The sequence below is a fragment of the Triticum urartu genome, chromosome 3A (assembly GCF_056163025.1).
Source record: "Triticum urartu cultivar PI428250 chromosome 3A, HENAU_Tu73, whole genome shotgun sequence".
Taxonomy (NCBI): Eukaryota; Viridiplantae; Streptophyta; class Magnoliopsida; order Poales; family Poaceae; genus Triticum; species Triticum urartu.
This window is the reverse complement of record NC_141875.1, coordinates 696,254,629-696,278,474: the sequence shown is the minus strand read 5'-3', so window position 1 is coordinate 696,278,474 and position 23,846 is coordinate 696,254,629. Positions and strand designations below refer to the sequence as shown.

The window sequence follows — 23,846 nt, the reverse complement described above, 5'->3', positions numbered from 1 at the left end:
GTATGAGTTTAGTTCTCGATGCCTCCAACTCCCATGCTGCTCACCGGATGGTTGTCGTGTGATCTCTATCAAAGTGACTTTTATATCACTCCAGTTGCCAACATTAAAATGGGTAGTTATTTTCGTTTGCTTTTGATGGATGGTTGGCCGTCTTTGTATAAGCATGAATTTCCCAGGATACGTCCTTGACACATGGATACGATTCATTCATTGTCTTGCCATTGCTATATAGCTAGCTTCGAGCCAAGATGTTCTTGTCTCATATCAGTTTATAACTTTATATATATCGTAGTGAGGAAGGGATTAATTACTGATCATCGAGATGTCATTGGCTGTTATATCAATTTGGTTTTTCCTGCAAAAAGAACGGAACTTGGTTGGTGCATGGCCATACCGTATGTGCTTTCTGAATTCTGATCACCACCGGTTAGTCAAGGTAGCAGTATCACACTCAAACATACACTTATACACCACGCTAGATCCCCTTGACCAATTTCAGAGCCATTTGCATGTGCACTAGAACATGATTTGTGTTCGTGTGGCAGCTCGGATCTAGATGGCATTTTTTCTAATGGAGCTTGAAATCCCTGGCTCTGTATCATTGTAATGTACACAACTGTTTTTATCAAAGTTGATGTGATAGAACGAGGCCTAAGACATCAACAAGCAGAGTACACCGTGGATAAAACTATGGCAGAACCATTACAAGCAGAGTGCACGCGCGTGGGCATCTCACTAGATGGCTGCGCTCGACCAGATCTTGGCCCTCGGAGGTACGGCGACTGCGAATTCTTCTCGATGTCGCGGGGGCTGCTCCAGGGACAACGGTGACTGTACCTGCAGGTGGTTGCGTGATGATGCAGTGCTTGCTGGTGGCGTGATGCTGCATGTGTCGCAGTGGCAGAACCTGATCCGCCTTGTGGGAGTTGCTTAGAAAAAATAAACATGTGTTTTCTTTAAGCACCGTTGCTTATTGGTAGAGGGTAGAGGTTTAATTAGACATCCTCATGTAGAAATAGGCACAGCCTAAGCACCTACTCTCTCCGTCACATAATATAAGTTGTTTTTGCAAGCTGTATTAGCTTGCAAAAGCATCTTATATTATGGGGCGGAAGGAGTAGCAGCACAAACTGATACTATAGGGCAGGCCATTGCCATGTACTGGTTTCCTTAATTTGCTCTGTAGTCCGTACATTTTTTTATCTATACGGAGCACCATATATGTCGAAATTAACATCTTGCCTGAGACGTAGCCCTAATTCATGACGGTTGCGCACCCTATCCCTGCGCCCTAGTTTCCATACTCACACCGAGTCAAGTTCGTGCTTGTATGGAAGTACCTTGTTACTTTTGTTCCTTTTCCTTATAAATATAAAAATACCAAAGTCTATATATTGTCTATTTGCTAAAAAGGAGACTAATTTTTTAAACATGTGTAAGTCCAGCATAAAAAGGGAGTAGTTTTTTTCCAAATGCTTTTGGTGGATGGTTGGTCGTCTTTGTAATAAGCATGAATGTAGTTAGCTGGATATGTACTTGAAACATGAATGCATTTCAGGCAGGCACTTTGTGGCAGGCAGGTGCGGGGGCATCGATCCCTTTTTCTTTTTTCTTTCGATTTTCAATCTTTTACATCTTCTGAACCAAAAGTCTAAATTACGTTTGCTTTGCATAATCGTGTTTCTCATGATGAAGGGCTTTCAAATAAGACCCATCTTCAATACGTTATGAAGAGTTTTTTAAACTTTGCTAACTTTCTACTGTTGAATTTTGGTATGAGAGAACGACAAAATCTAGAAACTTGGTTCAAGCGAATGACAAAATTTCAAGTTTCAGAAGCTGAAACTTAAAACTTGGTGTCCTCTCGTGTGGAATCCAAGAACTTTATGGATCATGAGACAATCAGACGTCCGGGCATGGCTAGGAACGTGTGTGGTCCCGCACCTATGTGCCTCTGCGAGTTTTTAATGTGATTCGTTCACAGCGTTACCTTTGATACATATAAACATTCTTATCACCCTACCTTACATGATTTCTTTATCATGTGTGATTCCCATCTATCACACACCAGCCTAAGGTGCCAGTTCAACACTCCATATGTGATAGAGGTTGTGAACCGTGTACGATAACCGTATCTGCACTAGTGCCTACATGTAACCCTTTTTTTTTGGTCTATGCAGCCTGTCCCATGTGAATAGTTCTTCGTACACTAAGAGATCGCCATGGGTACGTAGAGAGTGGAATTTAGGACCCAAATTGGGCCGATGCCAAACTGTGTATTGGTAGAAGGGCGACCAATGAGATCTAGGAGAATCTAAAGTAACACGATGAGATCCATCTTCCTGCTGACAGTCATCATGTAATCAGTGATGCTCAACACTAATAAAAATAATACGTTCTTGAAACAATCACACCGACAAGAGAGAAACTTCACTGCCGTATAAAATGTAACATTCAGTAGGCATTAACTCATGCATGAATCTTGCTAGCAACTTCAACGCGGACACTCGTAATGTTATCCAGGCTCCTCGGTGCCCTGGGTATTCCTTCGTCCATTGCGGCAAGGTCACATATATGCCTCAAGGGAGTGCTTGATGAGCTAATCACCAAACACTTCTCCAACAAGAGATAGATGCTTTCTTACGCACCTACATGAGCCACCTTTTTGCATTTTGTTCCTATATGTCGCGTACTATAATAACTCTATTGCCATGTTGACGTAAGTTTTGGTCCAGGATGTTCGTCCAGATGCCTCCCATTTCCATGCATGCGACCAACTCCACCAAATTAATCCTATTTGCTCATTTCATACTGGTACGTCTCCCCTATCATTAGCTCATAACAGCCCGTGTTTTTTGAGCTATTTTATGGTGGCGTGGTACTCCCTACCAAGCTACCGGAGTACCAATCACATTTACCCATGGGTAGTTTAGACAATTTAACTTTCCAATCTATGGATAACTGTCGCTGCACTGATCACATATCTGACGTAGCTGGTGCTTCCCCGACAAACGCACACCCATACCCAGTGGCTCCTTGACCTCGTATCTCGAGCCACCCCTGAAGTGTTGGTCAAGCGTGTTAAACAACCGAACGTATATTGTCGTGTACATCAAGTTAGGTAGTTTAGAATCTAATCTATCTTGTAGCGCAATCCTGTATCTGTTACGATCTGCCCAGATCGATCTCTGTACCTACCTTGTATTCTGGATATAAATAGATGACCAGGGCCGCATCAATTGATGTGTGCCAAAACCTAAAACCATTACGTTTTACATGGTATCAGACCATCCCCTTCCCATCTAGATGTCGACAATCCCCAGGCAAACCTCGTCCACCGCTGCAGCCGCCACCAGCTCCGCCCTCACGTCGCAAACTTCCGGTGTGCTCACCACCCAGTCTGCCGGCCTCATGGCTTCCGCCTCCCATGCCCCGCCATCCCTCACCGGCCTAGTCACTGTCAAACTCTCCCACGATACACATCTCCTCTGGAAGGCGCAAATCCTTCCGGCGCTGCGCGATGCCCACTAGATGGGTCTCGCTGATGGATCGGAGCCGGCCCCTGACAAGGTCATTGCCGGCGCTGATGGAGCTCCGCCGGAACCCAATCCGGCGTACATCTCGTGGGTGACACGGGATCAACACTGCCTCAGCTTCCTCCTCTCCACGCTCTCCATCCAGACCCTGCTGCAGGTTCTGTTTCTGCCGTCCTCTGCCGCGGTCTGGAGTGCCTTGGAGCGGACGTATGCGACCCGTTCCAGGGCGCACATCATGCAGCTTCGTCGATAGCTCGCCATGATCCAGAAGCGCGAGATGTCCATGGTGGACTACTTCACCAAGGTCAAGGGCATCACCGACGCCCTCGCCGCTGTTGGCAAGCAGCTCGATGAGGACGACATCGTCATCTACCTCCTCACCGGGCTCGACTCCAGCTATGACCCCCTGGTCACCTCGGTCACCACTCGGGTTGATGCGATCTCCCTCAACGACCTCTACTCCCACATGCTCGATTTTGAGATCCGTCATCAGCACCATGATCATGTTCCTCAGCTTCATGGCTCCAGCGGCCCCTCTGTGAACAACGTCAGCCGCAATTCTGGAGGTGGCAGCGGCGGAAACCGCAACCGCAACAGCGGCTCAGGTGGCAACCGCAACCGCGACGGCGGCGGGTCTGGTGGCTCCGGCGGCAATGGCCGCATGTGTGGATCGGCTGGACACAACCACAACTGTGGTGACCCGAACCACAACCATGGCAACTCCTGCAACTCAGGCGGCTCAGGTGGAGGTGGGCGCACAAATGGTAAGACTGATGTTTTTTGTCAGCTTTGCAAGCGCCATGGCCACGATGTGTTCGATTGCTATAGGCGCTTCGACCACTCCTTCGTTCGCAAAGACCGCTCCGCCAACATTGCCTCCACTGGTCAGGGGTTTGATCCCGCTTGGTACCTTGATTCAGGGGCCACAGATCACATTACAGGAGACTTGGACAAGCTCACCATGCATGAGCGGTACACTGGCAAAGATCAAGTCCATGCAGCTAATGGTATAGGTATGCCCATATCTCATGTTGGTTCATCCCTACTTCCTACGTCTCATAGACCATTGATTCTTCAAAATATTCTTCATGTACCTCAAGCCACACGCAGCCTGCTTTCCACTGATAAACTCTCCAATGATAACAATGTTTGTGTTGAAATTCACCCCACCTATTTTCTTGTCAAGGATTGGGCTTCGAGGAAGGTTCTTCTTCGAGGGGGCACTGATGGAGGCCTTTACCCCGTCACCGGTAGTTCTAGCAGGACAAGGCAGGCCTTCTCCGCCATCAAGCACACCCACACTCGGTGGCATCACCGTCTAGGCCACCCAGCTTCACCGCTGGTGACAAAAGCCCTTCATCGTCAACAATTAGAGTTTCTTCGTGAGTCCAATAAAAATAAAAACCCTGTTTGTGATGCTTGCCAACAGGGAAAGAGTCATCAGCTTCCGTTTCGTAGGTCAAATAGGTCATCCTCCAAGCTTCTTGAACTTGTGTTTTCAGATGTATGGGGGCTTGCGTGCACCTCTTTTGGTGGTTTTAAATACTATGTCAATTTCATCGATGATTTTAGTAAATTTTCATGGATCTATTGCCTTAAGTCTCGAGCTGATGTGTATCAAGTTTTTCTTCATTTCCAAGTCCATGTTGAACGTTTGCTTAATCAAAAAATTATTTGCATGCAAACGGATTGGGGGGGGGGGGGGGGAGGGGGGGGGGCAAATACGAGAAACTCAACTCCTTTTTTCGTCAACTCGGCATTGAACATCATGTTTCGTGCCCTCACACTCATCAACAAAACGGCTCCGCCGAACGTAAACATCGCCATGTTGTAGATGTCGGCCTTACTCTTCTTGCTCATGCTTCTATGCCTTTTCGGTTTTGGGACGAGGCCTTTCTCACTGCGTGTTTTCTAATCAATCGACTCCCCTCGCGTACAATAAACAACACCACACCCCTTGAGCGATTGCTTGGTACAGCACCTGATTATAATTTTTTCCGCACTTTCGGTTGTGCGTGTTGGCCCTGTCTACGTCCCTACAATGAGCGTAAACTCCAATTTTGCTCCAAACGCTGCGTTTTTCTTGGCTACAGCATGATGCACTAAGGGTATTGGTGCCTCCATATCTCCACCGGCTGTGTCTATATATCGCGTGATGTTATCTTTGATGAAGAGTTTTTCCCTTTCTCAGCCGACACACCAAAGCAAACTCCTGATGAACTACTTGACAAAATCCTTGTGTTTTCTCCGGTCACAATGGGACGTACGGAACAGGCTGCGCCACATGATGAACCTGGTCATGACTTACCTAACCCCGGTTGGACTAATCCGGCTTCACAGCCGTTTTTGCCGTTATCGCATGTGCAGGTACAGCCCGCCGCAGAAAATCCAGGATTCTTTGGCGCCTTGGATCACGGTGCTGATTTGTCTCGCACCGATCCCGGGGCGGATTCGCCTGCTCCCGCTCCTGATGCGCCTGCCTCCCTGACGCGCGCGGATCCCGGTACCGATCCGGTCTCCTCCACCGAAGCGCGTGCCCAGCGCGGCCCGCAGTCGCCAGCCCGCGCGCCATCTGGCGAGTCTTCACCGGCCACGCCCGAGTTGGTGGTGGGCTCTACCACGCCCCAGCCCGCGGCCTCCTCTACGCCCAACCATCATGGGCCTCGCGTCCCGCCCGTACAGGCTGGCGCTCCTCCGCCACCGATGCGCGCTCCAGAAGCTCGCACGCGTGCCCAGCACGGTCTGCACAAGCCGGTCGTGCGTACGGACGGTACGGTCGCATACGATCCGCGCAAACGCACTTTTTTGGCTGCTACTTCGTCTATCCACGAGCCAAAGAATGGCACGGCTGCCCTTGCTGATCCAGCGTGGGCTGCTGCAATGGAGGAGGAATATCAGGCGTTGCTACGGAACCGCACATGGCATCTTGTACCTCCCGCTCCTGGACGCAACTTAATTGATTGCAAGTGGGTGTTTCGGCTTAAACGTCATGCGGATGGCACCGTTGAGTGTTACAAGGCTCGTCTCGTTGCCAAGGGATTCAAGCAACGGTATCGTGTTGATTATGAGGATACATTCAGTCCTGTGGTTAAATCTGCCACCATTCGTTTGGTCTTGTCACTTGCAGTTTCTCGTGGCTGGGTTCTTCGACAACTCGATGTTTAGAACGCGTTTTTGCATGGCATTCTGGAAGAGGACGTGTTCATGCGACAACCTCCTAGTTATGTTGATTCACGCTTTCCGCATTATGTTTGCAAGTTGGACAAGGCACTATACGGATTGAAACAGTCTCCTCGCGCATGGTACTCCCGTCTCAGCTCCAGGCTTCAGGAATTAGGGTTTGTTCCTTCACGTGCTGATACATCACTTTTTGTGTATAATTCCGGTGGTGTGATCACCTTTATGCTGGTTTATGTGGATGACATCATTGTCACTAGTTCATCTCCATCGGCTGTCACTCGTTTGATCGCGGACCTACACACTGAGTTCCCTCTCAAGGATCTTGGTGATCTTCACTTCTTCTTGGGCATTGAAGTGCGGCGATCAGGGGAGGATCTTGTTCTATCTCAAGGCAAGTATGCAACCGATTTGCTTGCTAAAGCAGGAATGAGTCAGTGTAAACCAGTTACATCTCCTATGGCAGTCACAGATAAACTATCTCGTGAGGGTGGGTCTCCTCTTTCTGCCGATGACATCACTAAGTATCGCAGCATGGTTGGAACTTTGCAGTACCTCACCTTGACACGCCCTGACATCTCGTTTGCGGTTAACAAGGTCTGTCAGTTTTTACATGAGCCCACAGATGAGCATTGGACAGCAGTTAAGAGGATTCTTCGATATGTACGACATTCTGTACACACAGGTCTTCGTATACGCAAGTCCACCTCTTCCTTAGTCAATGCATTCTCAGATGCTGACTGGGCTGGCTCCTCTGATGACAGAAGGTCCACTAGTGGCTTTGCATTGTTCTATGGGAGTAATCTTATATCATGGAGTTCACGCAAACAAGCCACGGTGGCAAGATCGAGTACAGAAGCAGAATACAAGGCATTGGCAAACGCTACAGCAGAAATTATCTGACTACAGTCCTTGCTCGGTGAATTAGGGATCTACCAGGCACGTGCACCGGTTCTTTGGTGTGACAATCTTGGAGCCACGTATCTCTCTGCTAATCCAGTGTTTCATGCACGAACAAAGCACATTGAGGTTGATTTTCATTTTGTCAGAGAACGTGCAAGGCTCTGGAGATACGTTTCATTCCTACGCAAGACCAGCTAGCAGATGGCCTAACTAAACCTGTTGGTGTACAACAGCTTCGGTTCTTTAGACACAATCTCAACCTCTCCGGTTGTGATTGAGAGGGAGTGTTAAACAACCGAACGTATATTGTCGTGTACATCAAGTTAGGTAGTTTCGAATATAATCTATCTTGTAGCGCAATCCTGTATCTGTTACGATCTGCCCAGATCGATCTCTGTACCTACCTTGTATTCTGGATATACATAGATGACCAGGGCCGCATCAATTGATGTGTGCCAAAACCTAAAACCATTACGTTTTACAAAGCGCAACAAGCATCCGACTATTAATCGTGTTTCTGTGATTTCCAATTTTTAATAGAATTGAGACGTTGCCCTATTGCTAAAGATTTTTATTTACTTTTTTGCATCCAGTGGGAGTATTGCAAGGTCCTGATCAATTTTTACATTTATCTTGATAGACAAACATTGCTAGAAGATCTTAATAACCTTGCCGGACTTGACTATTTTTTGCCATTGATAGTTGTAGACTTGGAGGCTCGTCACCGGCCACCTCGAGTGGCCCTGAGGCAACACAGTAGTGCGATGATGGCGTGCTGCGTCAATGCTTTGAGCATTTGAGAACGTCCACGGCCGTCGTGCAGAAGTCCCCTACATCTTAGACCAGGGATCCGAAGTCACGAATCACAAATTGACGAGCTCACCGTCGACTCACGGTCTGCATAGAAGACCAATAATAAAGGATTGATTGTTAAGCAATTATGCTTTTTCGCCCTTCAAGTCATGGTAATCCATGGTAATAGGTGGTGCTACTCCCTGCTGGTGCTTTGTGTGCAAATAAATCATATCCGTCGCATCTAACGAATTGAACATTCCTTAATGATCTTTTTTGAATCAACGTTCCTTAACGATTTAAGGATACCGTAAAATAGCTTTGTCAGTTTGGGTGTTAAACTATGTGGGTCAAGAGAGCAAACATGATTGGGCGGAGTGGTTGAGACACAGTCTAGCTACAAGCAACAGTTGGATAGAACAAACGGTTTATAACAATGGATCGTGCTGAGATTGTTGAGATAGTATCCTCTGAGCCTAAAACAAAGAGCGTACACTCCTAACATACATACTCCCTCCGTTCCATAACCTTTGTCATGGTTTTAGTTCAAGAATTATGGAATAGAGAGAGTATCTTTTTCTACATATATGCCGCATGACTCATGTGCTTCAATGAACTCTGGTGAAATCATAATTTTTTTTTGAAAAGGAGCATTACCTCTGATCTTTGCATCGACCGATGCACACAGTCATCTTTACTGCATTATTTAACAAGGCCTTACAAAATAATTACATATATCAACCCAAAGATACCTTCCTGGCAAAAACGGTCATCCTACCTACAAGATAGATGATGTGCCCTGACCTCGCGCCATGCATAGCAAGGAATACGGTGGCCTCACCAAGTCGCCTGCCGGCTAGCCCGGAGCACCAACTTATCTAGCAGACCCTCAACATGGACCACATGTGCATGCTGTAGAATCGTCGCCGCCTTCTTCTGCAGTCCCATCCTAAGGAGCAATCAATGCACTGATCTTGCTAGACCCTTCCGCCCTAGACGCCGGACAGTGTCAGCCTCCTGCACGCGCCCACATCAAGCAGTATTCAGCGTCCAAAACCCAGAAGCACCTTGCCGCCAAGAATAGCATTTTTCGATACTGTAGATGGCACACCACTCCACCTTGGTCACCCCACGAGAAGCATAAGGAGACCTGCATCCAACCACCAAGCCAAACACGTGTCCTTCCATACAGTGTGTAACCCCAAAGATGATGCCCTCATGGGTGGTGATGAGGCAGGAACATCGTCATCATCCATCCCGAAAAGCACAAATCTCGGGTCCCCCCGGGGAATATAGGGAATGCGAATCACCCCACAACGACTCCAAAGAGGTAACGACGCCTGCGAACGCTGCTGTTGACGGTCCTGACTGAGGCCAAACAAGGCTTTCGTTGGTAGATTCGCAACCATCCCCGGCTAGACCACCTCCATCATCCCACATGCCCATGGGCGACGTCTGCTATCAGGAAACCGCACGACTAAAGCCGCACCACCGCCCTGAATTGCTGCCACGCTGCGTTGCCGACAGCAGATGACAGACATGTCCAGGACACACATGCGGATCTCGACCACAACCGCATCCCGGAGGCACGACGGAGAATGTCACCGCCGCTGACATCATCCCCCGCCAAGGCATTGCCACGCGGAGCCCCGGCGGTGATGAGGAGAGGGTTAGAGGTGGCTAGAAGCCCTAGATCAGATCGGAAAAGCGACAGATCGGGAAGGAGGGGGTCAAGGAGTGGGGCGGCGGTGGCATCAACCTAGGTTAGTTATCAATTCACTACTAGTAAAATCATATATGTGATATTTATTTTATAAGCATTTGGTCTTGCCACCCAATCAGTGGTGATATCATATACACAGTGATTAGGAGCGCCTCTCGTCTGGTGTTGATTAGATCAACCAACGGCTATTTAAATTGGCCTTGATGCCCCATCAATAGAGGTGCGGACTCATGAAAAATAGAGATGAACAATGTAGAGAGCTAGAAACATTGCATCAAATTCCCCAATCTGTTTAGATATTTTGAGCTACACAACTATTCGAACTTCAGTGTTTCAAACAGCTGAGATGTTGGATTCTTGGGGAGAGAAATGTAACGGAGTTTCAAATGGGGCAACCCTTCCTACGCGTGCATCGTGCTGGAGACCGCGTGCTGCGCGTGGGCAGCTGAGAGCAGCGCAGCCAGCGGCGGCGTGTACTGCAGTGCAGCAGACGTAAACTGGGCCGGCGTAGCTGGCCGGAGCACGGCGGCACGGCGTCAAATGGATCACTGCCGCGTTCTTTACCAACGAGTTTGACGTAGATTCTTTCTCATATTTATTACTTCTTCATAGCCACAATCGACTTGCAAGCACACATAGACTTGTATGTCAGACTTCTGATAACGCAATTAAAATGTTGGGACCATTCATGCTCTATGAACTAGCACAACAAACCTCTCCAACGAGAGAGGTATTCTCAGACTTTTCGCACACTTCCATGCTGCGACTCCATTCTGGAACCACCCTAGTGCTCCTTCCTCTGCTTAGTCAACGGATATGTGTCCAGATGCCTCCCACTTCTATCTCCTACTTTGGTTATGTTTTAGATCTCTATCTCCCGCAGAATGTTTTACTGATACTTAGAGAGAGCAAAGATGGCTGGGTAATAAGAGACTAAAACTAACTACATGCAGCGATAGGAAGCACCACATTCTTTTATAACAATGGATGAGGCTTAGATGGCCGATATATCACATCTTCGGCGTGTAAAAGAAAAGCGTATATATTCCCAAAATATATCTTCTTAAAGGATTTTTTAGACTTTTTCTAGTTTTATTCCTTAGTGGGATCATAGGGCTTTATTTATTGATGGACCAATGTGCAATCTCGGAAGCTAAATGAGCCAGGCATTTTAATGGACTTGTACGCATCTCACCCAACTCCATTGCATAGAAGCTGATAAATACGGAGTTGTTCGTGTACACACAAAAGTGCATAAGCAAACTGATGAAACTAACAGCCTACCAGCTGAACGAATCACTACTACTAGCCAACCAAAAGATCCACAGTTCTCTTCGTCATCTAACAGACCACAAAGCATACTAAAAGACCCACAAAGCTCAATCATTCTAGTTTAAGATCTATATGTTGCCAGCGCCAACAGCAACTTGGCCCGGGAATTCCCAAAAAAAAGCAACTTGGCCTGTGAGTGCCATTTGCTTCGCATGTATCTCTCCTGGAACGAACTCATGTATCTCTCGCAGAGCAAGAATTCAGTAAATGTGAACATCAAGGAGATATAACAGAATTAGGTTTTAGCAGGGTAAATATCACTGAAACGAACAAAACATCTCCCCGACCCATTAAAATTCAACACCCAGGCACATAAATCCTCACAGTGTAATTCAACCATAGACAGAGCAGCAACAACGCTGCTCAAAACATACATAGGTGCAGCACACCCAAGAAAAAAGAAAACCAATTGTCCACGAAACTCATTCTGATACGTACACAGTTAAATTTAGACTCATTCATATATGCTTGACACCCGCATATGAAATTATTCGCTGTGTTGTAGTAGGAAGGTTGATGACTAGTATGCTGTAATCTTAATATAAACTCCATTTGGCTCCTCAATGGATTTGGCAACCTCAAGACAGCCTGAGATTGCAATTACTGGACGACCTCACCCGTCTTTTGCATGCGGGGTCAGCGAGGCGGGGCTCAAGGTTAACCCTTCCCCCATCAGGGCAACATCCCGTTTTCACGGCCATCATATCTTGGTCTGTGATATGTATGCATTCTATTGCCAAGTGATAGTCTTCTTCCATTCCGTAGATGTTCCACTAGTTGCTGATGTCATCAAGCAATTTTATAGAGAAATAAGTAAACCATCCTCCACGACTAATTTCCAGGCCTCCTGTACATTATTCTAAAATATTTGAAGTGAGCAGCATGTCCTATACACATTTCTTGCTAAAGTCCCTTGAAATATTATTGAATAACAGACAGAAAATGGCCAAGTGAGTATAAAAGTCAGCGGGAAGCAAATCTACCTTGAGAACAATCTGTACAGTTCTGATACCCATTGTATTGCATCAGCAAATGCTTGGGAGGACCCAAGCAAATGGTCCGTAATCCTCCGTTGCTCGCCCTGGGTAGTCGGCAGCGAGTTTATGCGAAGATCCATCAACCAAAGAATACTCGATACACTGACCAGGGACCCTAATGAAGTACAAGCAGTTCCTTCGAACTGTCGGATGATCTGGACCAAGGCAACCAGCAAACTGAAGAATCTTCTATATCTAAATAGGAGCCCCCCGTCCCCGTGTCCGCTCCACGCCCTTTTCGTTTGCTCCTCCTTCCTTGACCTGCGGAAGCGGAAGCGGAAGCGTACGTTTCTCTAATCGAAACGTCTGCGAGTCCCCCTCATAAGCTGGCCCCCTCTCCCCAAACATCACAAACGCGACGCGGCGACCGACACAACAGAATCTAGCCTCCTCTACGATTTGCGGCCACCACCGGAGATAGAACCGGCGGCGGTGGCGGCCTGCAGGGCAAGGGCATGATCTCAAGAAAATTGATCTGGAGGAAGGGTTGAACTTCATGCAGATACAGGCACACACTTTGCCTCCTCCAGATCTGCGAGATGATGGGCAGGAAGACATCACATCGAGGATTTGAGGTCTTATGAACAGAGCGCTCGCAACAATCTGAGTTTCATGAAGGTACTGTTTGTCTTCTAATTCCACTTTATATCCCACCATGTCCTGTCATGCCTGACTGCCTCCCTTATCATCCTTCCACGCTAACAATTTTATGCTTGCTACGTTCTTGATTGAATTCCTAGACGTTCGTTGCCGAGGGAGGTAAGGCAAAAAATTTAGATGAAATGATCAACTGATGAAATTCTCCCAGTTTTCCTTCCCGGGGGTAATATAAGTTACTTTGCAAGGATTCCTGACTGTGACTGTACTTCCATGAAAGAAAATTCACTCCTTAGTAATTGAATAATATTTGCTCTTCAAATTTTAAGGGGACTCTGGTTGAAAAGTATCTATTATTTTCTATTCCTTGATTGTAAGCTTATTACATACTACTTTTTGTTACCTACAGGTTACATATAGTGACATGCGGTTCTGGGAGTTAGCAAACAACATTGCTGGAATCATTTATATGCTACCAACATATCAACACTGTCATTGTGGTGCTTATCTATTGAATTTAAATAAAACGTACTCTTACAGTCCTGCTAGAAAACTGAAGTATATTTTGCCCAATTTGCAATTATGGGTAACAGTAACACTGACCTATTTCTATATGATCGCTGAACTTATATCCATCTTTAGTTTTGCAGGTAAAGCTTTACAACCACATCAAAGCCACCGATACAGCCATATTTTGATGTAACAAGACCTGGCAGTATTCTTTTACATCAGTTAAGATGGGGCTTATGCAACCTATTTTTATCCTTACTGTTCGATAGTTTGTTCAAATTTTCTCACTCTTTAAGTTCATTTTTATACAGCCATTTCATTGTGGTACTGGCGTTTGGTTTGTGCCTTCAGGTAGAGCTAATGAATTTCTAATATTGTTGAACAGAGCTCTGTGAGATATGCGACGTTGTAAAGTTTTTGTTCAAGGTCAAGCTTATTTTTGCTTTTGATTCCAACAGAGTACATAATACAATTTATTATATTTCAGAGGCACTCAAATAGAGAACTTTGGTTTGGAGTGCTAAGTTTATCATTTCAGAGATTGCAAGCGATGTTTTGCAATTTCTACAACACAATTCTTCAGTTTCCAGTGGCCATTTTAATAAGATGCTCTCATGCTTTTACATTTGTGGATTGAATCCACCAACTAAATTAGAAGCTGACATACTATGTATGATGTTCCCAAACCATCAGCGAAGCTTCAGATTTGTGCCTAGGCCAGCAAGCCTGCTCCAACCAGAAAATATGAAGAGGTGGACGCAGAGACAGCTAAAGAGAAATTGTGGGTACCGTTTGTTTGTGAGCTGTGTTGTCTGTTCATTTGGCGATCTAAAGCTATATGAGACGCATCCAACCTTTGTTCACCTGTCTAAACTATATCCGCAAGAGCTATTGTTAGTTTCCTTCTTTTGCTTTTTCTTCGTGGGGATTCTTTTGCTTTTTGTTGTAATAACAGACTGTGATGGGTTTCATTTTTAGTGGAAAATAGAACCAGGGTGTTCCTCCATGTTATGTACCAAAATGTTTGTTCCATTATAGAAAATTCATTTGCCTAAACAAGTGAGGATCACAAATAGTTGTCCTATGGAACTTTCCAAGTTTAACTTACTTAGGTAGGTAGGACTATAGGAGGTCGAATCGTTTATTTTTTTCTCACGAATGTTCCAATATCTTAGTATAGTAAGGTGTGAGGGGTTTACAACTTTATTAGATCGCTCTCATGGAAAATCTTTTGTTTACATTGTCTACTCAACAAGGCTCTTGCAGTGTTGCTCACCTCTTAGACACTTCCAATAGCAAGTTTATAAGTTGTGTTATGCCCTAAAGAGATGCTAAAAACCAGTATAAATTTCCGCAGCAACGCGCGGGGTATCCACTAGTATTAAAGAACAAGCTACACCCACCGAGGCTATTAGTCCTCACCCACTTCCTCTCTTGCAACCGGAAAACATGGTACCTGAGTGCACGGTACTCAGAGACAATGAGCAATAGCTCACCGTGGCACTCCGCTAGCCAGAACATCGAACAGTACGGAACTATCTCTGCACATAATGCATCTCCAAGATCCGAGAATACCACGGAATTGTTGTCAAGCTTAACGACAGCGAGGCGGTAATTTGGATAGATCAATGCGTAGAGGGTGCCTTTTACGAAAATCAGGTCACGAAACCTGTAGCCTTCATCACACCGCGCCTCCCGCCAGTGATTGTCCCCAATGCGGCAATAATGGAGGGTGTGGTGGTATCGATTAAAGGTGAGGACGAGGTTGCCGGCAAAGATGGTTCCTTCGTAGCCTTTCCAGGGATCGGGTAGACGGACTCGCTCACATGTGAGGAGGTGGCAGATGCGGAGCTCACGGTGGCTGGCCACGCTGTCTTTGATGGCGACAGGGCAACCGAAGGAATCAAATTCGGTGTTTCTGGGGTCTTGTTGGGCTAGGGCAGTGCGGGGGCGGCGGAAGCGGAGGATGCGGCGGAGTGGGATGTGGAAGAGGGCTTCCGAGGAAGATGCCTTGTGGGGGACGAGGAGGAGCAGAGCCTGGGAGGCGAGGTTGGACGGCGACAGCGGGAGGAGAGCCCGGTAGGTGCGGCAGGTGGCGCGGAGGGCGAAGAAATCCTGTAGGGTCGTCAGCCGGCTCGCGATAAGTGGGATCAGCTCCGGTAGGAAGTACGACGAGGACGAGGCGGTTTCTTCTGGGTCTATCGAGTAAGAGAAGGTGGTGGTGGTGGCCGACGGCCAGGTGCTCCAGGCATTCTGGTTCTAGCCGGAAGGGTCATTCAAGGTTCTGGTGTTCCAGGCATTGAATTTAAACTGAGATTACTCAAATAATCTAACATGTTGATGTACTATATATATATACATATATGTGATTGTACATATAGAGTAACCCTTCGCTATACCCAAGGGAACCCAACCGCTTAGGGTTTCCTGTGCCTCCGTCAGCGGAGCCGCCGATCTACCTCGTCTGTTGTTGTCTTAGAGCCATAGAGGCGTGGTGGATCTCGGCCCTTGCCGGCGAGAGGGCTCCGTGTTTAGATGCGTTTATGAGTTTTGCTAGGGTTTGTGTCCTTCTTAGAGAGACGAGGCGGCGGTGACTCTCCGAAGATGTAATAAGGTTCTCGGCGCCTAGCCCCTGTCCCGGTTGTGCTTCTAGCGTCATCGGAGGGCGTGTGGAGACTTGTCTCCGGCGAATCCCATAGGATTCGGTGGCATTTGTCTTAGGTAGATCCACATGGATCTGGACTTCGTTCATCATTGTTCGTGTGTCTACAGATTGAACCCTTCCGAGCTACTTGTCTCTTCATCGGCGGCGGTTGTTGTTCTGCTGCGCCGTTTCCGTGGTGCCCCTATTTTCCTGTTTATTTTCTCCTTTTTCAGCTCGCTGCAGCCCCTCGTGCACATATATATGTAGGAGCAGCCAGCCCATAGACTTCCTAAACCTACATGTACTTGCTCTTGAAACCGACTCGTACTAGACCTTCCTAGTACTACAAAGACTCTTAATCACCGGCAACCTTCATCATAATTAACCTAAGCCTATACCTACAAGAAAGGGAAAAGCTTCCCTCCAGCCGGCGGAAAACTCCAACGCGTCATCCACCATTGCTAAACAACACGTGTCCCCATAGTCCATCCATATCTCTCTTCCTAACCTTATCGCTTCTACAATCTCTTCCCTCCACTCATTTCTTCCCTTCATTAATTTGTAACCGCTTGCATCAGTCGTCTTCTACAAAGACGAATGGTGTTTGCTAGCAATGATGGACTTCCCAAGTCCAGCAACCGGCCATGATAACGGCGGTGAGCGACGTGCATGGAGCATTGAAGTTGCGAGCTGCACCACCACGCACACCACAACTGCGACTGGCGAGGTGTGTGAAACACAGGCGGCTGCCATCTGACGCCAACGACCAGCTCGGCCATAGTCGGCCATGGTGCCACCACCTCAAGCTCCTCCTGCTGCCGAAACCTTCTCCGTCATGTTGAGGTCTTTATTTGCAAAAAAAAATCTGCAACAGGATCCTAGTTGCAAAAAAATTCTGGAACACGACCATGTTCCAAAAGGATTCTATCGATCTTTACATTTTCTGCAACAAGACCTTTATTGCAAAAAAAATCTGCAACAAGATCTCTATTGCAAAAAATAAAAAATAAAACACATTGCCAAAATTTCTGCAACAAGACCTTTGTTGCGAAAATTCCCGCAACAAGACCTTTGTTGCAAAAATTCCCGCAACAAGACCTTTGTTGTGAAAATTCCCGCAACAAGACCTTTGTTGCGAAAAATAAAAACGTATAGGCTCGGGTGATTGCAAGAAGCTTGCTGTTGCAGAGGGTCTTCTACAACACCAATCTTATTGCAAAGAAGTGGCTACTTACACGGGTATATATGACGGCCATTAATGTGTCGATCGAATGGTTAGCGAGGCGGCAGATATTTTCTTATTATTCGTCGGCCGACGCATATGGTCGTCCTACAAGAAACCTACTAGAACACATCTAGCTAACACGGCATACGTGCCGGACACAACTGGCATGCACTATGGACTCACGTCGCCATCGAGCTTCTAACTTAAGATTATCACTGACAATCTCCTTCTAATCTTGACACTATGTCTTCTATGTTTCTTCTGATTTTGGCCTGTTGATGACTCACCTCTTTTCAATTCATCCGCTCGCACCACGACAATTTAAATTGTTGCCTCGATCGCAACACCAACTCCCTGGGTAGATCAAAAAACTCCCTGGGTAGATTATCCTAGTGCTTTCCCTTGAGCTCAATCAAGGAGTCCGTGTCCAGATGCCTCCCACTTCTATGGGTGCGTCCAGCCTTAACTAATCCTAAGTTGCTCATTTGTTACTTCTCTATCTCTCCTGGCCCATCAGTTCATGACTACGTCCGTGTTTGTTCGGTACTAATACTTTCTAGGGACAGCAAATATGGTTGGACAGAGTAGTAGAGACTAAGGCTAAGCCACATACAGTGATAGGAGGCATCACATACTTTTATAACAGTGGATGATTGATTCTTTGCAGCAGGAAAAATGACATTGAAATAAATAACGCTTCTCCTGCTACGTTGGCCCGCGTGCGACGGGGAGCGCAACCGCGCCGCCGCCAGAGACCCCCTCCTCCCTGTTGGGGAACGTAGCAATAATTTAAAAAAAATTCCTACGTGTCACCAAGATCAATCTAGGAGATACTAGCAACAAGAGAGAGAGGGAGTGCATCTTCATACTTGAAGATCGCTAAGCGGAAGCATTACAAGAACGCGGTTGGTGGAGTCATACACGCAGCGATTCAGATCACGGTCGATTCCGATCTAAGCGCCGAACAACGGCGCCTCCGCGTTCAACACACGTACAACCCGAGGACGTCTCCTCCTTCTTGATCCAGCAAGGGGAGAGGAGAAGTTGAGGGAGAACTCCGACAACACGACGGCGTGGTGGTGATGGAGCTCGTGGTTCTCCGGCAGGGCTTCGCCAAGCGCTACGGAGGAGGAGGAGGTGTAGGAGAGGGGGAGGGGCTGCGCCAGGGGAAGGGTGCGGCTGCCCTCTCTCTCCCTCACTATATATAGGGGGAAGGGGGTGGAGGAGGCGCCCTAGGGTTCCCTAGGGGAGGGGCGGCGGCCATAGGGGAAACCCTAGATGGGTTTGGGCGCCCCCACCCCTAGGAAACTTGCCCCCCAAGCCGGGAGGGGTGGCTGCCCTAGGGGAGGCGCCCCCACCTCTCCAAGTTATGTGAGATGTGGTGGGATGGGCGCTCAGCCCCTTAGTGGGCTGATGTGCCCCCTCCCCTTGGCCCATAAGGCCCCCCAACGCTTGCCGGGGCCTCCGAAACCCCTTTCGGACACGCTGGTCGTCACCCGGTACCCATGGAACAATTCCGGACTCCAATACCCTTCGTCCAATATATCGATCTTCACCTCCGGTCCATTCCGGAACTCCTCGTCACGTCCGGGATCTCATTCGGGACTCCGAACAACCTTCGGTAACCACATACTATTTCCCATAACAACTCTAGTGTCACCGAACCTTAAGTGTGTAGACCCTACGGGTTCGGGAACCATGCAGACATGACCGAGACATCTCTTCGGCCAATAACCAATAGCGGGATCTGGATACCCATATTGGCTCCCACATCTTCCACGATGATCTCATCGGATGAACCACGATGTCGGGGATTCAATCAATCATGTATACAATTCCCTTTGTCTATCGGTATGTTACTTGCTCGAGATTCGATCGTCAGTATCCCCATACCTCGTTCAATCTCGTTACCGGCAAGCCACTTTACTCGTTCCGTAATGCATGATCACGTGGCTAACTCCTTAGTCACATTGAGCTCATTATGATGATGCATTACCGAGTGGGCCCAGAGATACCTCTTCGTCATACAGATTGACAAATCCTAGTCTCGATTCGTGCCAACCCAACAGACACTTTCGGAGACACCTGTAGTGCACCTTTATAGCAACCCAGTTACGTTGTGACGTTTGGTACACCCAAAGCATTCCTACGGTATCCGGGAGTTGCATAATCTCATGGTCTAAGGAAATGATACTTGACATTAGAAAAGCTCTAGGAAACGAACTACACGATCTTGTGCTATGCTTAGGATTGGGTCTTGTCCATGACATCATTCTCCTAATGATGCGATCCCGTTATCAATGACATCCAATGTCCATGATCAGGAAACCATAACCATCTATTGATCAACGAGCTAGTCAACTAGAGGCTTACTAGGGACATGTTGTGGTCCATATATTCACACATGTATTACGGTTTCCGGTTAATACAATTATAGCATGAACAATAGACAATTATCATGAACAAGGAAATATAATAATAACCATTTTATTATTGCCTCTAGGGCATATTTCCAACAGTCTCCCACTTGCACTAGAGTCAACAATCTAGTTCACATCGTTATGTAATTAACACTCATAGTTCACATCGCCATGTGACTAACACCCAAAGAGTTTACTGATAACCCACAAGTATAGGGGATCGATTGTAGCCTCTTTCGATAAGTAAGAGTGTCGAACCCAACGAGGAGCTAAAGGTAGAACAAATATTCCCTCAAGTTCTATCGACCACCGATACAACTCTACGCACGCTTGACGTTCGCTTTACCTAGAACAAGTATGAAACTAGAACTACTTTGTAGGTGTTTTTGGGTAAGCTTGCAAGAAAGTAAAGAACACGAAAATAAAAGCTAGGGGCTGTTTAGATAAAGACACAACTAAATTAGTTTTAGTAGAGAGCTTTTGTCAACAAGAAAGTTATTTGTCCCTAGGCAATCGATAACTAGACCGGTAATCATTATTGCAATTTTATTTGAGGGAGAGGCATAAGCTAACATACTTTCTCTACTTGGATCATATGCACTTATGATTGGAACTCTAGCAAGCATCCACAACTACTAAAGATTCATTAAGGTAAAACCCAACCATAGCATTAAAGTATCAAGTCACCTTTATCCCATACGCAAACAACCTACTTACTCGGGTCTGTGCTTCTGTCACTCACGCCACCCACCATAAGCAAATCATGAACATATTGCAAACCCTACAGCGGGAATCCCTCACGCTTGCGCGACACAGAGAGCACCATAGGACAACACCAATAATAAAACATACAACTCAAACCAATCTTGATCATCAAATAGCCATTAGGACAAAACAGATCTACTCAAACATCATAGGATAGCCATACATCATTGGGAAATAATATGTAGCGTTGAGCACCAATTTTAAGTAGAGATTACAGCGGGTAAGAGAGAGGTTACACCGCTGCATAGAGGGGGGAAGAGTTGGTGAAGATGGCGGTGAAGTTGTTGGTGAAGATGGCGGTGATGATGATGGCCCCGGCAGCGCTCCGGCGCCACCGGAAGCAAGGGGGAGAGGGCCCCCCTTCTTCTTCTTCTTCTTCCTTGACCTCCTCCCTAGATGGGAGAAGGGTTTCCCCTCTGGTCCTTGGCTCCCATGGCGTGGGAGGGGTGAGATCCCCTCCAAGATTGGATCTATCTCTCTGTTTCTCTCTGGTTCTGCGTTCTCTTCTGGCTCTATTTCACCGTTTCGTATATATATGGAGATCCGTAACTCCGATTGGCCTGAAACCTTAGCCGTGATTTTTTCCGAATATTAGCTTTCTTGCGGCAAAAGAAGAGCATCAACCGCCTTACGGTGGGCTCATGAGGGTAGGGGCGCGCCCTAAGGGGGGGGGCGCCCCCCTGCCTTGTGACCACCTCGGGCACTGGTTCGCGTTGATTTTCCTTCCGAATTTTCCATATTCCAAAAATAAGCTCCGTCCGTTTTTATCCCGTTTGGACTCCGTTTGATATGGATATTCTGCGAAACAAAAAACATGCAACAGACAGGAACTGGCACTGGGCACTGGATCAATATGTTAGTCCCAAAAATAATATAAAAAGTTGCCAAAAAGTATATGAAAGTTGAATAATATTGGCATGGAACAATCAAAAATTATAGATATGACGGAGACATATCATTTACTAGAGTCAATAATCTAGTTTACATTGCCATGTGATTAACACCCAAGAGTTTACTAGAGTCAATAATCTAGTTCACATCACCATGTGATTAACACTCAATGAGTTCTAGTGTTTGATCATGTTATGCTTACGAGAGAAGTGTCAGTCAACGGGTCTGCAACATTCAGATCCGTGTGTTCTTCGCAAATCTTGATTTCATATTGTAGATGTTGCTACTATGCAGCACTTGGAGCTATTCCAAATGGTTGCTCCACTATACGTATCCGGTTTGCTACTCAGAGTCATCCGGATAGGTGTTAAAGCTTGCATCGACGTAACCCTTTACGCCAAACTCTTTATCACCTACATAACCGAGAAACATTTCCTTATTCCTAAGGACAATTTTGACCGCTGTCCAATGATCCACTCCTGGATCACTCTTGTACCCCCTTGCCAGACACGTGGCAAGGCACATCGCGGTACAAAGCATGGCATATCATATAGAGCCTATGGCTAAGGCATAGGGGACGACTTTCGTCCTTTCTCTTTCTTCTGCCGTGGTCGAGCTTCAAGTCTTAACTTCACACCTCACAACTCAGGCAAGAACTCCTTCTTTGACTGATCCATCTTGAGATCATGTCAAGGTATGTGCTCTGTGAAAGTCTTATCAGGCGTCTTGATCTATCTCTATAGATCTTGATACCCAACATATAAGCAGTTTTACACAGGTCTTCCTTTGAAAAACTCCAGTCAAACAACTTTTTATGCTTTCTAGAAATTCTACATCATTTCCGATCAACAATATGTCATCCATATATACCTATCAGAAATGTTGTAGTGCTCCCACTCACTTTCTTGCAAATACAAGTTTCATGTAAACTTTGTATAAACCCAAATGCTTTGATCGCCTCATCAAAGCATATGTTCCAACTCCGAGATGCTTTCTCCAGTCCATAGAAGGATCACTGGAGTTTGCATACCTTTTAGCATCCTTAGGATTGACAAAAACCTTTTGGTTGCATCACATACAACCTTTCCTCATGGAAACCGTCAAGGAAACTTTGTTTTGACATCCATCTGCCTGATTTCGTAAATGAAAATGCAGCAACTACTAACATAGTTCTAACGGACTTTTCGCTATGATTGAGAGAGTCTCATCGTAGTCAACTCCTTGAACTTGTCGGAAACTTCTTTGAGACAAGTCGAGCTTCACAAATGGTGACATTACCATCAGCGTCTGTCTTCTTCTTAAAGATCCATTTATTATCAATGGCTTGCCGTTCATCGTGCAAGTCCACCAAAGTCCATACTTTGTTCTCATGCATGGATCCTATCTCGGATTTCATGGCTTCTAGCCATTTGTTGGAATCCGGGCCCAGCATCGCTTCTTCATAGCTCATATATAGGTTCATCGTTGTCCAACAACATGACCTTTGACATAGGGTTACCACTGAGAAGTTGTACACACCCTTGTCGACCTATGAGGTTCGATAGTAATTTGATCTGAAGCTTCATGATCATCATCGTTAGCTTTCTCTTCAACTGACGTAGTTGCCATAGAAACATCTTTCTGTGCTGCGCTATTCTCTGGTTGAAGTGAAGGTTCAACAACCTCATCAAGTTCTATCTTCCTCCCACTCAATTCTTTCGAGAGAAACTCTTTCTTGAGAAAGGACATGTTCTTAGCGACAAACACTTTTCCCTCAGATCTGAGATAGAAGGTATACCCAATCATCTTGTTTGGTATTCTATAAAGATACAATTTTCCGCTTTGGGTTTGAGCTTTTCCGACCGAAGCCTATCGACATAAGCATCGTAGCCCCAAACCTTAAGAAACCACAACTTTGGTTTCTTGCCAAACCATAGTTCATACGGTGTCGTCTCCACGGACTTAGATGGTGCCCTATGTAAAGTGAATGTAATTGTCTTCAATGCATAACCCCCCAAAATAGCGGTAGATTGGTAAGAGACATCATACACCATATCCAATAAGGTTCGATTATGACGTTCGGACACACCATCATGCTATGGTGTTCTAGGCGGCGTCAACTGTGAAACGATTCCACCTTGTCTTTAGTGATTGCCAAACTCACAACTCAGATACTTCCCCTTTGATCAGTTCGAAGGAACTTGATCTTCTTGTTACGATGATTCTCAACTTAACTCTGAAATTGCTTGAACTTTTCAAACATTTTAGACTTATGCTTCATTAAGTAAATATACCCATATCTACTCAATTCACCA

The 23,846-nt window shown here is 46.3% G+C and overlaps 1 protein-coding gene and 1 pseudogene across 1 annotated transcript; one reads left to right on the top strand and one right to left on the bottom strand.

The window, feature by feature from the left end:
* Positions 1-3,879: 3,879 nt before the first annotated feature.
* LOC125549692 (small nucleolar RNA Z247) lies at positions 3,880-4,018 on the top strand (annotated as a pseudogene).
* An 8,417-nt stretch (positions 4,019-12,435) lies between these two features.
* LOC125547238 (uncharacterized) lies at positions 12,436-17,088 on the bottom strand. The gene is made up of 3 exons (XM_087516091.1): positions 17,077-17,088; positions 14,988-15,866; positions 12,436-12,686 (listed from the first exon to the last, which is right to left on the bottom strand). Exons 1-3 carry the CDS (start codon positions 17,086-17,088, stop codon positions 12,489-12,491), a joined length of 1,089 nt encoding a protein of 362 aa, XP_087372217.1. The 3' UTR covers positions 12,436-12,488.
* Positions 17,089-23,846: the final 6,758 nt, after the last annotated feature.

What these genes read in the sequence shown, in the direction of transcription:
- LOC125547238 (XM_087516091.1), bottom strand. An exon ending in GGTGTAGCTTGTTCTTTAAT is followed by an intron (nt 12,687 to 14,987) that starts ACTAGTGGATAC and finishes TAGATATAGAAG; the next exon opens with ATTCTTCAGTTTGCTGGTTG.